Below are 15,370 nucleotides of genomic sequence, written 5' to 3'. Positions count from 1 at the left end.
CTCTCGTCACTTTCCTCAGACTGACTTCTGTCTCCTGTCTCCTGTCTCCTCTCTCCTCGATGGCTCCTAAAGAGTTCGGTGGGGGATCCTTCCCGTCTAGACGCTGTGGTCTCTGGTCTGGAGGTTTTAGAGGTTTTACAGGTTCCAGAGGTTCAGACTCGGTGCTGCAGCTCTGGGAGTGTGAGGCTGCAGCAATGCGAGCCGCTTGACCTTTTCCATGCACTTTGTTTTGATGTGTTTTCCTTTCAGCAGTAAAAACAAAGAACTGTAAAAGATCAACCGTGTTCATATTTATTTTTTGAATAATGTAGAGCAGCAGCTCTCAGGGGGGCGAGCGTTAAAGGAGCAGCGTCGAGGCAGCTCTACATTTAATATCATATTATAAAGTATGTTTTATACAGGAAGTAACTTTTCAGTCGCACTTAATATTAAGTACACACTATTTAGTATTAGTTCAGTAGTATTAGTTCAGTAGTTACTGCTTAACTAACGAGTACTGAAGTAATCGTGACATTTATGAATGCTTTGTAAAGCATATTCTTCACACTACAAATGACCTTATTAATCATCTCTAAGTCCTTAATACTTCATTTATAAATGAAAACACAAGCTTATTAATGAATAATTAACCATTTCTAACTGTTTATGAATTGCATACTAAGAGTTATGAGTGTTTATGTTGGAGCAATGCTTTATGAATGATGAATTCTGTGTTTATTCATGCTTTACTAATGCTAAAGAGTGTGTACTTATTGTAAAATGCTACCTGCCAAGTTTTCTTTTGTGTATAAAAACGTTTTTTATCTTTATGGGGAACGGAGAGTTTCACAGCGATCCGACCAAAAACACACACAAACATCAACCTCGCACGGTTCCACCACTTCAGAGTTCTTCTGAGAACCGTAGAACCAAGTGGATGTTAAGATATTGAACAGCATCTAAGTTCTAATACAGGAGAACGTTGACCTGCTGGTGGCGCTAGAGGGAAAGTCAAGAGGATCACCAACGTCATAACAAATTCTCCTTTCAGGGAAAATAGACTTTGAGAAAACTGAAAAAAAAAGGGAAAACCAGAAATGTCCCATGGTGAGAAAACTTAAATAAAAAGGAACGTTTGGACTCAAGGTCCAATAAACACTTCAATATTTAAAAAATATGAATTCTCTGAATATTATTTGATGGGTTAGGCTTCAAACGGTTAAGCAACTCTCTGTTCATAGCATGAAGCCTTTTTACTTCCTTTTTTCTTTATTCAATTTTTTAAACTTTTTTTATTGTTTATGAAGAGAAACATAATGAAAATTAAATTTATGTCACTTTACTTTTTTAGTTTTGTACACACTGTTTGAAGCCTTTATAACAAACAATAATGACAAATAGTTGCCAGATTATTGAAAGTTACATTTGTCCTGTAAATAAGGAGCAAAATAATTTAGTCAAAAGGAAATTTTGGACATATTGATTGATGAATAAGACAAAAGGAACCTGGCGGGCCTCCATCATTACAGATCTAAAAGGGTTTATGAAGTCCATACAGATGTGCGGTGAGAGATACCAGTCAGCTGAGAATCATCTGAAGATGAAACTGAAAATGTTTAGAACACGAGCACTGAAATCTAGCTTATGAATAAGTAAAATGTCAAGTTCCCAATTTAGCTTCTGCGTGTGAACTCTGGCTTTGCTGTTTTTGGGGGTTCAGATCTCGTGTTGCAGGATCGTCTTCATCTGCAGCCTCGCCGCTGAAGCTTTCCCCGTCAGTCGGTCAGCGGCTTTTAAAAACCCGTCTGCGTGAGAGATTCTCGCAGCAGATGCTTCCCTCCAAAGCGCATCGCAGGTCATCGGGTCCGTGCAGCCGGGCTGCAGAGAAGCCGAAGGTTTAGAGATCTGTGTTCGATTAGGAAGCTTTGTGACGGAGGGAGGCGACCCGGAAGCTGCAGCGCGACACCGAGGAGAGGAAGTTAAAGGTAATCTGCTTCCTGAGAGGGAAGCAAGGACTTGATCATGAGGAGGAAAAGAAACGGCTCAAGAGAAGAACAGAAATGAAAGAAGATAGACAGGGTGGGTGAAGAGCATCGTTAGGGGATTTAATTGGACGTCAGATGACATGAATATTATGTTTTATAGTTGTAAAAACGTCCTGTTCTATGTTTCTAAGTAATCCAGCAGAATGAATCTCTGATCAATAATGATGAACCAAAACGTCCATGAAGGGAGTAGAATGTTTCATTGATTGTTAATTACCAGTGTAGAGTTTTTTTATTATTATTTATTTTTGAAAACATTTTTAAGATATGTAAATAAGATATTAATAATACAGAAATCTGACTAATGCATTTTCCTTCAGTACAGTATGCACTTCAGACATTATTTGACTCATTCTCTGTTTATTGGATGAATTACTGAAAGGATGTGTGCGGACAAAAAAAGGTCAATATATTAATATAAGAATACTTATTTATTTCCTTAAAATCAGGTCAAACTGAGAATGATGAGTTATATCTATAATGTTTCTAATGAGAATGAATGACTTTAAATCACTGTTTTACCAAAGAAATCTTAAAAAAACATAATGTTATGGTCTAAATGTCACAGCTTTAACACAGAGTTCATCCACTAGTCGCTTGTTTGTCTTCTTTTAACTGAAGATGCAATTTGAATCCTCACAGATGTTAGAATAGTGTTTACTTCAGCAAACAGGTGAGGAATAAAACAGCTGCATCTGTTTCTTTATGTCCTCTGAAATCCCATCAGCACCGAAAACAATTCAATTAAAACCAAACATCAGATTATTATAACCAGTTCATTTTTCACCTACTTCTCTGGTTGAATGTCTGTGTCTGTCTCGCTCTCTCTATTTCCCTCTCCCTCTCCCTCTCTCTCTCCCTCTGTCTCTCTGTCTCTCCCTCTCTCTCTCCCTCTCTCTCTCTCTCCCTCTCTCTCTCTCTCTCTCTCTCTCTCTCTCTCTCTCTCTCTCTCTCTCTCTCTCTCTCTCTCTCTCTCTCTCTCTGCAGCTCTGTGTAGTAACACTTCAGCTCCACAGGGACCTGAGGGATTTCTGGCTGGATGCATCATGCTCAGCCCAGTCACGTGTTTATAATTCAGAATATAGAACACGCACACACACACATATACACGCATACATACACACACACACACACACACACACACACACACACACACACACACACACACACACACAAACACACACGAGAGCATGTCCACATTAAACAGTTGCATACAAATAACGAAACAAAGAGGACACTCGTATGCAAGTCAGAAGTTACACACACACACACACACACACACACACACACACACACACAACACATACAAGGACACGACTACACGCAAACACACACACACAGATGGTGTATTCATGTACTCAGAAGCACTCAGTACACACACAGACACACACTTGCAGAGCCTTGCAGCAGTATCCAGTGGTATTCGCTTCCTTTCATGTGTCTCTCTTCTGCCTGTCTCGTTTTTTTTAAATCATTTTTTCTTTCTTCCCTTTAAGCGGTTCTCTCAAAGAGAGAAACATCTCCTCTCTTATTGTTTATAACTGGGAAAAGAAAAGACAACGCTCACAATGTTGCAGTCAGACTTCTGATAATGGTCTCTCTACCTCTACCTCTCTCTCCCTCACTCTCTCTCCGTTTCCTCCGCTCTTGTCTGTCTCACGCTGTAGTCAACAATGTTAACGGTAAAATGATAAATTACAGAGCTGCTTCGAGCGAAATACATATTAAAAAAAACAGGGACCCAAAACACAGAAAGATTGTAATATTATAGTTGTGCGTCATAAATATTAAGCCTGTGACTAGAAATGAAAGCCACAATAATCAATATATTGTGCTTTAGCATCTTTCAGCTGCTTTAGCGTCTTTAGCTGCTTTAGTGTCTTTAGCTGCTTTAGCGTCTTTAGCGTCTTTAGCTGCTTTAGCGTCTTTAGCTGCTTTAGTTGCTTTAGTGTCTTTAGCTGCTTTAGCATCTTTAGCGTCTTTAGCGTCTTTAGCTGCTTTAGTGTCTTTAGCTGCTTTAGCGTCTTTAGCGTCTTTAGCTGCTTTAGCGTCTTTAGCTGCTTTAGTTGCTTTAGTGTCTTAAGCTGCCTTAGCGTCTTTAGTTGCTTTAGCGTCTTTAGTTGCTTTAGCGTCTTTAGCTGCTTTAGCGTCTTTAGCTGCTTTAGTTGCTTTAGTGTCTTAAGCTGCCTTAGTGTCTTTAGCTGCTTTAGTGTCTTTAGCGTCTTTAGCTGCTTTAGTGTCTTTAGCTGCTTTAGTTGCTTTAGTGTCTTAAGCTGCCTTAGCGTCTTTAGCTGCTTTAGTTGCTTTAGTGTCTTAAGCTGCCTTAGCGTCTTTAGCTGCTTTAGTTGCTTTAGTGTCTTAAGCTGCCTTAGCGTCTTTAGCTGCTTTAGTTGCTTTAGTGTCTTAAGCTGCCTTAGCGTCTTTAGCGTCTTTAGCTGCTTTAGTGTCTTTAGCTGCTTTAGTTGCTTTAATGTCTTTAGCTGCTTTAGTTGCTTTAATGTCTTTAGCTGCTTTAGTTGCTTTAATGTCTTTAGCTGCTTTAGTTGCTTTAATGTCTTTAGCTGCTTTAGTTGCTTTAATGTCTTTAGCTGCTTTAGTTGCTTTAATGTCTTTAGCTGCTTTAGTGTCTTTAATGTCTTTAGCTGCTTTAGTTGCTTTAATGTCTTTAGCTGCTTTAGTTGCTTTAATGTCTTTAGCTGCTTTAGTGTCTTTAGGTGCTCGAGCTGCTTTAGCATCTTGTGCTCAAAATGGAGATCTGTCAATAAATCATCGTGAAATTCGCTGTGATGGCTCTGAGAATAAAAACATGACCGTCAGCATGATAAGAAATGGCTTTGTGGTTTTTAATTAGCCATAATTATAATTTGTCAGGCTTGTGAAAATTAAAAATAAATAAATAAAAGACAGACAGACGGATCTGGTTCACATCAAAAGCACCAGAGAGTGGGAACAATACATTATGAATATGTAAAGGTGGAAACAGGCTGCTGGAGAGAGGAGAGCTGCCGTTTATCACACAGAGATATAATTAAACAATAACCCTCTCTGCTTATTGTTGAAGGAGGGGGTTAGTTAATGTAATGTATCATCAAGAGTCCCTGTGTCCTCATTAGGAACCGGATCATGTGAAGGCTTCATATATCATGACGCTGTGATGTCATACCAATGTCACCTCCTCGCGTCAAGATGCCAAATGTATAGTCTCGCTGTCGACGGTCAGAAAAGATTTCTGACCGTCGACTGTGGAAAAGAAGTGGACGTGATGTCTTTTTGAAACCTTGAGTTTGGCCTTTTGGTCGTGGCCATCTTGGTTTCTTTTGCCACCAGAAGGTGAAATGAGAAGGTGGAGCTTAGTATCACCTGCTTTATGGGCTATTTGACTCTAAATGGACCATCATTTACAAAATGACCTCGAGATTGAGACATAAACTCATGTTTACAATGTTTACTGAGGGAATACATCAAGAGGGAAGTAGAGCCATTTATGTAGACTTCTATACAACCAGAGGAGTCGCCCCCTGGTGGTCAGTGGGGAGAATGTAGGTTTGCAGTTTTAAAGGTATAAAAAATGGTCATCTCATCACTTCTTTCTGTTTAAAAAATAAATAAATAACTATATGAAACCCAAACTCCTTCCTTCACTCACCCTGATGACACTCGGGTCCTCCCATCATGCCCGGCAGTGGCGGCGGCGGTGGTGGTGGTGGTGGCGGCGGCGGCGGCGGCTGCTGTTGTTGAGGCGGCAGTGAAGGTGGCGGTGGTGGCGGCGGCGGCGGTTGTGGCTGGACGTTCTCCAGTCCCAGCAGCGAGGAAGAGGAGGAGGAAGAGGACATGGAGGAGGAGGAAGAGGCGGAGGAGCAGGGTGGAGGAGAGGTGGGAGGGCACTGGGAACTCTGGTTGGGCACCGCCGACTGGGAGCTCTGGGAGGAGGACAAAATGTATCATCAGATAGCAACATGCTAGCTCGTTAGCTCATTTAACGCTAGTGAGGATTAGACATTGTAAATTTTGCTTTTCTTTTATTTATTTTTACTTTTCTAGTGAATTGGTCAGCACAAGCCTTCAGGTAGAGATCCAGGCTTTGCAGCAAATTTTGAATATTGTTCTCTGTCACGTGTTGCAGAACGACTTTTTCCCCATCTGTCACTAATAATAACACTTATTTGAATCATTCCTTCCTTCCGTGTATGAGCCCAGAAGCGGCGCTTGCATGGGTAAAGAAAACACCGGGGCCTTTGCCATGTTGGCTTGGAAGAGTTGCGGTATTTTAATCTGAATTTTATACTCGGAAATTGGACTGAGGCGCCGTCTTCCCCACTGAGTTTGTTCCCGTTACGCATGCAGATGTGTGTGTTTGTTTCGTGTGACACGCAGCGGGGTTCTGGTGGCCAGGCGGTCCTTTACCTGTGAGGGGATCTGGGCGCTGGTGGAGCTGGGCCCGTTGCCGTGCATCCCCATGCCGTTCTCGGTCAGGAACTCCTCCAGGTCCATGTACTGCAGCTGGAACAGGCCTCCGTCACACGGCAGCGTCCTCTCCCACAGCAGCGGGCCCAGGAACGCTGAGTGGGAGGCGGGCCGCAGCGCGCCGGCCCCGGGGGCCCCGCCTCCGGACCCGGCCCCGCTGTTGTTGCTCTGCGATTCTTCTTCAGAGTCCGAGGGCTTGTCTTTGTCTGGAGGGAACCAGAAGTGTGTTAGATTCGTTCACCTCGACACCGCATGTGGCTTTCATGTGGCCAATGATTTATTGAAGTCAAAACTGATTTTAAGGTTCAAGGTTTTTATTTTTGCCGAGACCAGACACATTGGATTTGTTTGTGAGTCAACAGTTTAGGATTTTAAAACACATCACAATAAAAAAAGATATATATATATATATATATATATATATATATATATATATATATATATATATATATATATATATATATATATATATATATATATAAATATATATATACAAGAGGTGGTGGTATGGCAACATTTGAAACAGCGTCATGTCAATTTCAAGAACGTGATTTCATCTGCGAAGACGTCTCATTTTAATTTGACTAAAGAGAGTGAGTTTCTTCTGTCATCATCTGTTCTTCTAAATCCCTAATCAACCCCAAAAATATCAAAAATCTGACACAATTGTAGACATGGAATGATTCATTTGAAATATTCCATCACATATTCTGCATTAAAGTGCGGAAAGAAAGAGTCTGGTGGCCAGATGGTCACAGGTTTGATCTCCTGAGGGTAAGACACACACACACACACACGCACGCACGCACACACACCCACAAACACACACACACACTGGCGGGCGCATGATGCACATCAAACACCCATGTTAACGCGTGACGACTCTCCATCTCTTGTGCTACGACTGTGATTCAGAATTTATCTCCTACATGTCCCATCATGCAACTATACGGACTCAGGAAGCGAAAGCAACGTTTTGGGGTCTTTTTCTCTCCGTTGTGGTCGTGTGCGGCGTTTGTGGGGAAAGATCCCTGCAGAGACAGACAGCTGTGTGGTGAGCAGCGGCGTCCTGTGCTTTCTGTAAAGCACTTAGCCGCGATCATTAAAAAGTTTCTATAAATAAAGTTGACTTAAGCGACCCCGCCCTCTGACCTGCTGCAGAGGGGGCGGGGCTTATGATGGAAAGATTGATGTAGACATCGATAACGCGTCATCAGAAAAAAAATAAATGACGAACTTCATTGCGAGACACGGAAAGAACACTAGCGATTTCTTCAGATTGTTTTTGTGCTCTGATGCTTTGATGAAATCGTTTTACAGAATTATGCCTCCATACGTACTTATTGAATAACTAACACGCTGAATAATAAAAACAATGAAATAGTAATAAAAGATCATTTAACTGCTGGGATGACAGCGAAATGAGACGGAGGGAACGAGAGGGGGAGAGAGATGAGAGAGAGATGGAGAGAGATGAGAGAGAGAGATGAAGAGATGGAGAGAGATGAGAGAGAGATGAAGAGATGGAGCGAGATAGGGAGAGATAGAGAGATGAAGAGAGGTGAGAAAGATGAGGAAGAGATGGACACAGCTGGAGAGAAAGGAGAGAGATGGAGAGAGATAAGAGAGAGATGGAGAGATAGAGAAAGGGAGAGAGAGAGAGATCGAGAGAGAGAGAGAGAGAGAGAGAGAGAGAGAGAAGGGGGGGGAGAGAAAGAGAAATATGGAGATGGAGAAACGGAAACCGAAAGAGTGAGAGATGGAGACAAACAGGGAGATGGAGAGCGAGACAGATGGAGGCCTCGGGAGAGAAAAAGAGAGACTGAGAGAGAGCGGGAGAGAGAGAGAGAGAGAAATGGAGAGAACATTATTAAGAGACGCAGGAGATTAAAACGTGGAAACAACAAAGCGAAGAGAGAAGCACACAGAAGGAGGAAGAGCATTTAAAATGATCAAAAGAAAAACTGTCAACCCTGAAAAACAGTTAACAACTGTTACGTTTCTTAAACAACGGGCAGCAAAGAGTCCCAAAAACCCAGAAAATAATCTGCGTTTTGTCTCGAAGTCATCGTGTTGTTTCAATGGGGTCCAATGAGGTCTGTTATTATTTGGCAATAATCAAAATATTTAATGTCCCATTAGCTTATTGTGGACGGGAACCAGCGCGATGCTAACTCTGTGTTCCGGTTCAGGCTCTTACTCAAAGAGGTGCACGGACCAGGTTCCCCTCTAAATGTATATGAATCCAGGATATCAGTAAAAGTAGAGGTAAAAATACGAACGCACCTGTAAATACGAACGTTAAGAGCCGGCATTTAAACAGCTGCTGGCGCTAATTTACCATGGAAACCATTGCAAAAAACCATGCGACGAGAAAAAAATGGCGAACAGTAAAACCTCAAACCGTTCAAAACAATGTTAAAAATATGGTGCAAACATCTTGGAAATACCAAGAAAATACTGTGGGAACACGGTGGGAACACAATAGGAACACGGTGGGAACACAGTGGGAACACGATGGGAACACGATGGAAGCGGTAGAAACCGGTGAGAACAGGTGGGAACACGATGGGAACACGGTGGGAACACGGTAGGAACACAGTGGGAACACGATGGGAACACGGTTGGAACACGGTGGGAACACGATGGGAACACGGTGGGAACACGGTGGGAACACGATGGAAGCGGTAGAAACCGGTGGGAACACGGTGAGAACAGGTGGGAACACGATGGGAACAAAATGGGAACACGATGGAAACAAAGTGGGAACACGATGGGAACAAAGTGGGAACACGATGGGAACAAAGTGGGAACACGGTGGGAACACGGTGAGAACAGGTGGGAACACGATAGGAACACGGTGGGAACACGGTGGGAACACAATGGGAACACGGTGGAACACAATGGGAACACGGTGGAACACGATGGGAATACGGTGGAACACGATGGGAATACGGTGGAAGCGGTAGAAACCGGTGGGAACACGGTGGGAACAAAGTGGGAACACGATGGGAACACGATGGGAACATAGTTGGCACACAGTGGGAACACGATGGGAACATGATGGGAACACGATGGAAGCGGTAGAAACAGGTGGGAACATGGTGGGAACACGTTGGGAACACGATGGAACATGGTGAAAATACGGTGCTTTAACATGAGGAGCATTTAAATCATATTTCTGCTTTCACACATTTTTGCTTTTATTGATCCAACTCAATTATCTGTAACTGTAAACAGTTTTCCCTGATATTTCTTGCTATTTTTTCTCTGCGTGTTTTGGGCAAAATACATCAAAAAACAAATCACTATCATCAAAATCTAAGATGAAAGCAAAAATAAAACCCTTCATCTCCAAACCAAAAACTGCATGAAACCCAAGCAGCTTATTGAGAGTTCCTGCTCACTCAGACCAACAACATAAGAACTAAAGCAGCTCAAGGTCGCCGCGCTGCGCAGCCACACAACTGTATGAATACGGGAATCGAACCCAAACACAGCTGGAGGCTCGACAGCAACCTGCACCGCTGACGCTGACTTAGAGATTTCAGGAGAGTAAATCACTCGTCTGTGTGCACATGCGTTGATTCATTCCAACGGCGGACTCTTTGGACACAAATCAAGGACACACACCTGCGCCCGCTGGGTCCATATAAGGGAAAGAAAAGAAACAAATAACAATAACAAAATGTGATTTCAGGTAATAAGGAAATACCTCAAAGAGCAGAGAATAAACAGGAGAAAGAAGAGGGGCAGATGGGGAAATGGAAAATCAAGACAGAGAGATGAGAGCTTGCTGTAGAAGATGAACAGAGAGATGAAGAACAGAAGAAGATGAGTGTAAATCAGCAGAGGGACCGAGGAAGAGAGATCTGATGAAGAGGAAGAGGACAGCGAGACGGGAATGAAAAGACGAGAGAGAGCGAGCGACAGACAGGGAGGAAGCGATGGAGCAGATGGAGTGGGTGTTTGTGAAGGCGTCAAACAAAAGCCGAGCAGCGAAACATTGTCTCTGGAAAGAAGAAGAGGAGAAAAAATAACACGGAGCAAAACATCTTCTCTCTCTTTTTTTTTTTTTTTTCAACACACCCCTGAATGCATCGCCCGGCATTAGGAGAGCGTGCGGTCGATGCGAGCTGACAACGAGGACACAGCCGAGGCCTCAGAGCTGCTTTCTGGCTCCATAGAGAGCCTGTCAGCCGCGCTCACCATCATCTCCTCCTCCTCCTCCTCCTCCTCCTCCTCCTCCTCCTCCTCCTCCTCCTCCTCCTCCTCTTCATTCTCCTCCTCTTCCTCCTCTTCATGCAACAGAACAAATGAAATGGGCCTGCAGTAGCACCAAGTGACCACCAGGGGTCACCAGAAACACCCCACGGGGAGCACGCTTTCTTTTTCTCCCTCTTGTGTGTGTGTGTGTGTGTGTGTGTGTGTGTGTGTGTGTGTGTGTGTGTGTGTGTGTCCGGTTTTATCCACACTTGTGAGGTCCGACTCTGGAGAGTCCATTCTGCTCGTGGGGACACGTCCTCACAGAGGAGACAACATAAAAGAAAATAAATTGTCCTTTTAAAGTGTCCTCACTAAAAACTACACAATCCAGTGTGTGTGTGTGTGTGTGTGTGTGTGTGTGTGTGTGTGTGTGTGTCTGTGTGTCTGTGTGTGTGTGTGTGTGTGTGTGTGTGTGTGTGTGTGTGTGTGTGTGTGTGTGTGTTATGAACTGGGAGTTATGAGAGAGAGAGAAAGAGAGAGAGAGAGAGAGAGAGAGAGAGAGAGAGAGAGAGAGAGAGAGAGAGAGAGAGAGAAAGAGAGAGAGAGAGAGAGAGAGAGAGAGAGAGAGAGAGCCTGGTTAATATTTGTCATGGCAGCTGGTGGGGAACAATTCAATCCCACCCACTAACCTTTATTTAAACAGAGCTGAGGATCAGAACGCAAAAACCAGTGCTGCTGCATTTTGGTAGCATCCACTCCAGATTGTGAATCTTTTTTTAAACCCTCTTCTTCCCTCCTCCTCCTCCTCCTCATTATCATCATCATCATCATCATCATCATTTCATTTCTCCACGAAATGCAAAAAGGAAGCATTTAATATGACAATCCAGCAGGAGGACAGCTGAAGTGAAGACTGAGTGTGTGTGTGTGTGTGTGTGTGTGTGTGTGTGTGTGTGTGTGTGTGTGTGTGTGTGTGTGTGTGTGTGTGTGTTGGACAAGCAGGGCCTCTGTATTTTACAATCACACCTACCCACTCAGTCACACACACACACACACACACAAACAAACTCAGTCACACACACACAAGCACACACGATCACACACACACAAACACACACAGACGCACACAGACACACACACAGCAATGAATAATGAATAATTGCTGTGATAAGTCTGTGTCATTTCAGGCTTACGTTGATAGAAGCTCTGGAATGAATATGTATTGTTGGTTTTTCATATTAGAGCAAAAACTAATATATCATGTTGGTTATCAATTCAGATTGCAGATTGTAACGTCTCAGTGGACCTGTTTCTTGTAAATGTGACCAACAAACCCAAATAAATGCAGTTTAGTGTCTGCTTAAAGAGAAATCATCACTTTTGAGAAGCTTGAAACAAAGATTTGATTTATGTTTTGTTTTAAAAATGTCTCGTCGTCGACTAAATGATCAATGAAACAGTAGTTTCAGCTCTATTTCACTAAATCACTAAAATATGACAATATAATATTCCTGCAGAGGCTTCAGAATGTCTCCACGGTGCATTTATAGTTCAGATTGTGTACTTTATTTTATTGCACTAATTCACAGCAGTGCATCAAACAAACTCCTAACAGAGGCAGCAATGTACTCGTAGTACATTAACATGTGTTGTAGTACATTTAATGCCCTTGTAATACATTAACATGTATTGTAGTACATTTGAATATACTTGTAGTACATTTAAATCTACTTGAACTACATTAAACTTATTGTAGTACATTGCAATGCACTTGTAGTACATTAACATGTATTTTAGTACATGTTAATGCACTTGTAGTACATCGACTTGTATTATAGTACATTTTAATGCACTTGTAGTACACTAACATGTATTGTAGGATAGTGTAATGTATTTGTAGTATGTTGTACTGTAGTACATTAACATGTATTGCAGTACATTAACTTGTATTGTAGTACGTTTGAATCCAATTGCAGTACATAAACATGTATTGTAGTACATTAACATGTATTGCAGTACATTTTAATGTTCTTATAGTACATTAACATAAATAGTGGTACATTTGAGTGTACTTGTAGTATATTTGAATGTACTTGTAGTACATGTAATGCACTTGTAGTACATTGACTTGTATTGTAGTACATTGGAATGTACTTAACATGTACATTAACATGTATTGTAGAACATAAAGCGTCATTTATACTCGGGTTTTACGCAGAGAAGCAACACGCAAGACCCTCAAGGGCCCCTTGCGTAGTCCCATCAGCCATCTTGCGTGCGTCACTCAAAACCTCTGACTATCCGTCAAAGCGACGCGAGCCGTTCGCAGCAGCAAGGCTGTGATTGGTCCGCTAACCACGTCCTTTCTGAGTCTAGCATTTCTGGTTTCATAGCATAATACCTCTGTTTTTAAAAGCCACAGCAGAAACACGAACAACGGATCCTGTTGAAGAACGTTTGGCTGAAGAGGTCCACAAATATGAGCATTTATAAACCCCGTCTGACGGAGTATCAGGACACGCAGATGGAGGTGAATTCCTGGAGGGAGATGTCGTGAACGTCGGTGTGCAGGTCGACTCTAAACGGTCGTTGCGCCACCTGGAAAAGGCGGGAACTATTAACCAAAACGAGTCCGTTGATGCAACTGCGTTGCCAGCCGCAGTTGTAGTTGCAAGAGTGTATATCGCCCTTAACATGTATTGTAGTACATTTGAGTCCACTTGTAATACATTTACTTGTATTGTAGTACATTTTAATGCATTTGTAGTACATTAACATGTACTGTAGTACATTTTAATGCATTTGTAATACATTGACTTGTATTGTAGGATATTGTAATGTATTTGTAGTATGTTAACATGTGCTGTAGTACATTAACTTGTATTGAACTACATTTGAATGCCCTTTTAGTACATTAACATATATTGTAGGATATTGTAATGTATGTGTAGTATGTTAACATGTACTGTAGTACATTTGAATGCACTTGTAGTACATTGACATGTATCGTATGATATTGTAATGCACTTGTAGTACATTAACATGTTTTGTAGGATATTTTAATTCACTTGTAGTACATGAAAATGACATGTCTTTTGTATATCAAGTGACTTGTCCTTCCTGTCCCTTTAAGAACTTTCTTCCTATAGGAACCCTCTCTCTCTCTCTCTCTCTCTCTCTCTCTCTCTCTCTCTCTCTCTCTCTCTCTCTCTCTCTCTCTCTCTCACACACACTCACACACACACACACACACACACACACACACACACACACACACGCACACACACGAACACGTGCCCTCACCTTTCATCTCGCAGCAGTCCTTGGTTCCTCTCTGGTCGGCCTTGATTGGCAGCTGGAGCAGAGTCTTCAGGTTGGTCATGGAGGTCAGGTGTCCGCCTTGGGGGCCACTTCCGGGCGAGTTGCTGGCCCCAAACTGGGGGCTCGTGGCCCCGGAAGGGAGATCCGGCGGTAGGAGCTGAGTGAGAGGCCTTGACATAACTTCCAAAGGAGGAAGAGGAGGAGGAGGAGGAAGAGGAGGACGTAGGAGTTTCAGGGGGAGGAGGAGACGGCGAGGAGCGGAACCTGCAGCCCGTAAGTTCAAGATCAAAATAATCCAATTAGCGACACTAATTGACAGGCGCGACGTCGAAAGGTGCGCGCGCTGAAGACCTCCACCTTATATCCCGCTTGTCCTCCCGTCCCATGAAGAAGAAAAATATGTGTGTGCAAAAAAAAAAAAAAGAAAAAGAAAAAAAAGAAGGGGGCACTTATCTCCAAAATGGCACCATGTTCTCCCGAGTCTAAAGCATCCTCTCAGACCGGCGGAGCGGCCGCGAGCTGCGGACCACCTCTGTCTTTATTTTAATATTTAAATGTTTTTATTTGAACTAACTCAGCGCCGCACACTCTCTCACAAACACACACACGCAGACACACACACACACACACACACACACACACACACACACACACACACACGCACACACACACACACTCACACGCACAGGAAGACCGATTGAATCCCGGAGCTCTGCAGCGAGTGAAGTCTCTCCCCCCACCCCCCCTTTAGCCTTCGAGTTTGTGGGAAAACACTCACAAACTCACCCTCAGGTCCGGCTGATCGATCGATCGACCCGATTGATCGATCGATCGTTGAGGGGGAGGTGATCTTAGTCCAGAGGTGGAAAAAATAAATAATAAAAGCAAAAAGGAACAAATAGAAGCGCAGTCAAACGGCGGTAGAGTTCCATGCAGTGAGTAGAGAACAGCAGAGGCAGTAGAGTCTCCGAAAGGAACATTTAAAAAAAAACAACTTGTGATTAAATATGAGCGAGAAAAATATAAGATGAAGGAAATAAAGAGAAACCCCCCCAAAAAATAATAATATCCAGTAGAATGAGAGTCAGATAGATGAGACTGATGGCTCTTATTTTCTCTCTCTCTCTCTCTCTCTCTCTCTCTCTCTCTCTCTCTCTCTCTCTCTCTCTCTATTTTCGTCGTTCTTTCTGATTCTCTCTCTCCCTCTCTCCCCCAAGTCAGCTGGAACCAACACGGGCCGCTCGTGTGACGTCACCGCTCACGGGGGAAAGGCTCTTGGGGGCGTGGATCGTTTGCATAGCAAGGCCACGCCCCCTCTCCGCTCCCTGTGTCCTCGGTAACGCGCTTGGCGTTCA

General features: G+C 43.0%; 1 protein-coding gene across 2 annotated transcripts in view; it reads right to left on the bottom strand.

Annotated features, from left to right (window-relative positions):
- Positions 1-15,125, bottom strand: part of dbpa (D site albumin promoter binding protein a) — a 30,003-nt gene extending 14,878 nt beyond the window's left edge. The window contains exons 1-4 of one of the 2 annotated variants that reach the window (XM_068575187.1): positions 14,373-15,125; positions 13,998-14,279; positions 6,429-6,694; positions 5,671-5,944 (exon numbers count right to left, since the gene is read on the bottom strand). In XM_068575187.1, coding sequence (XP_068431288.1) covers positions 5,671-5,944; positions 6,429-6,694; positions 13,998-14,193 — 736 coding nt within the window. In that variant the 5' untranslated portion in view covers positions 14,194-14,279; positions 14,373-15,125. The remainder of the gene's footprint in view (positions 1-5,670; positions 5,945-6,428; positions 6,695-13,997; positions 14,280-14,372) is intronic. The other variant, XM_068575188.1, reaches the window with a different exon arrangement.
- Positions 15,126-15,370: the final 245 nt, after the last annotated feature.

Source organism: Clinocottus analis, unplaced genomic scaffold (genome assembly GCF_023055335.1).
Source record: "Clinocottus analis isolate CAN_PGR_092001 unplaced genomic scaffold, fCliAna1.0.p SCAF_14, whole genome shotgun sequence".
Lineage (NCBI taxonomy): Eukaryota > Metazoa > Chordata > Actinopteri > Perciformes > Cottidae > Clinocottus > Clinocottus analis.
The sequence above is the reverse complement of the archived record's forward strand: the minus strand, read 5'-3'. Positions and strand labels throughout refer to the sequence as shown.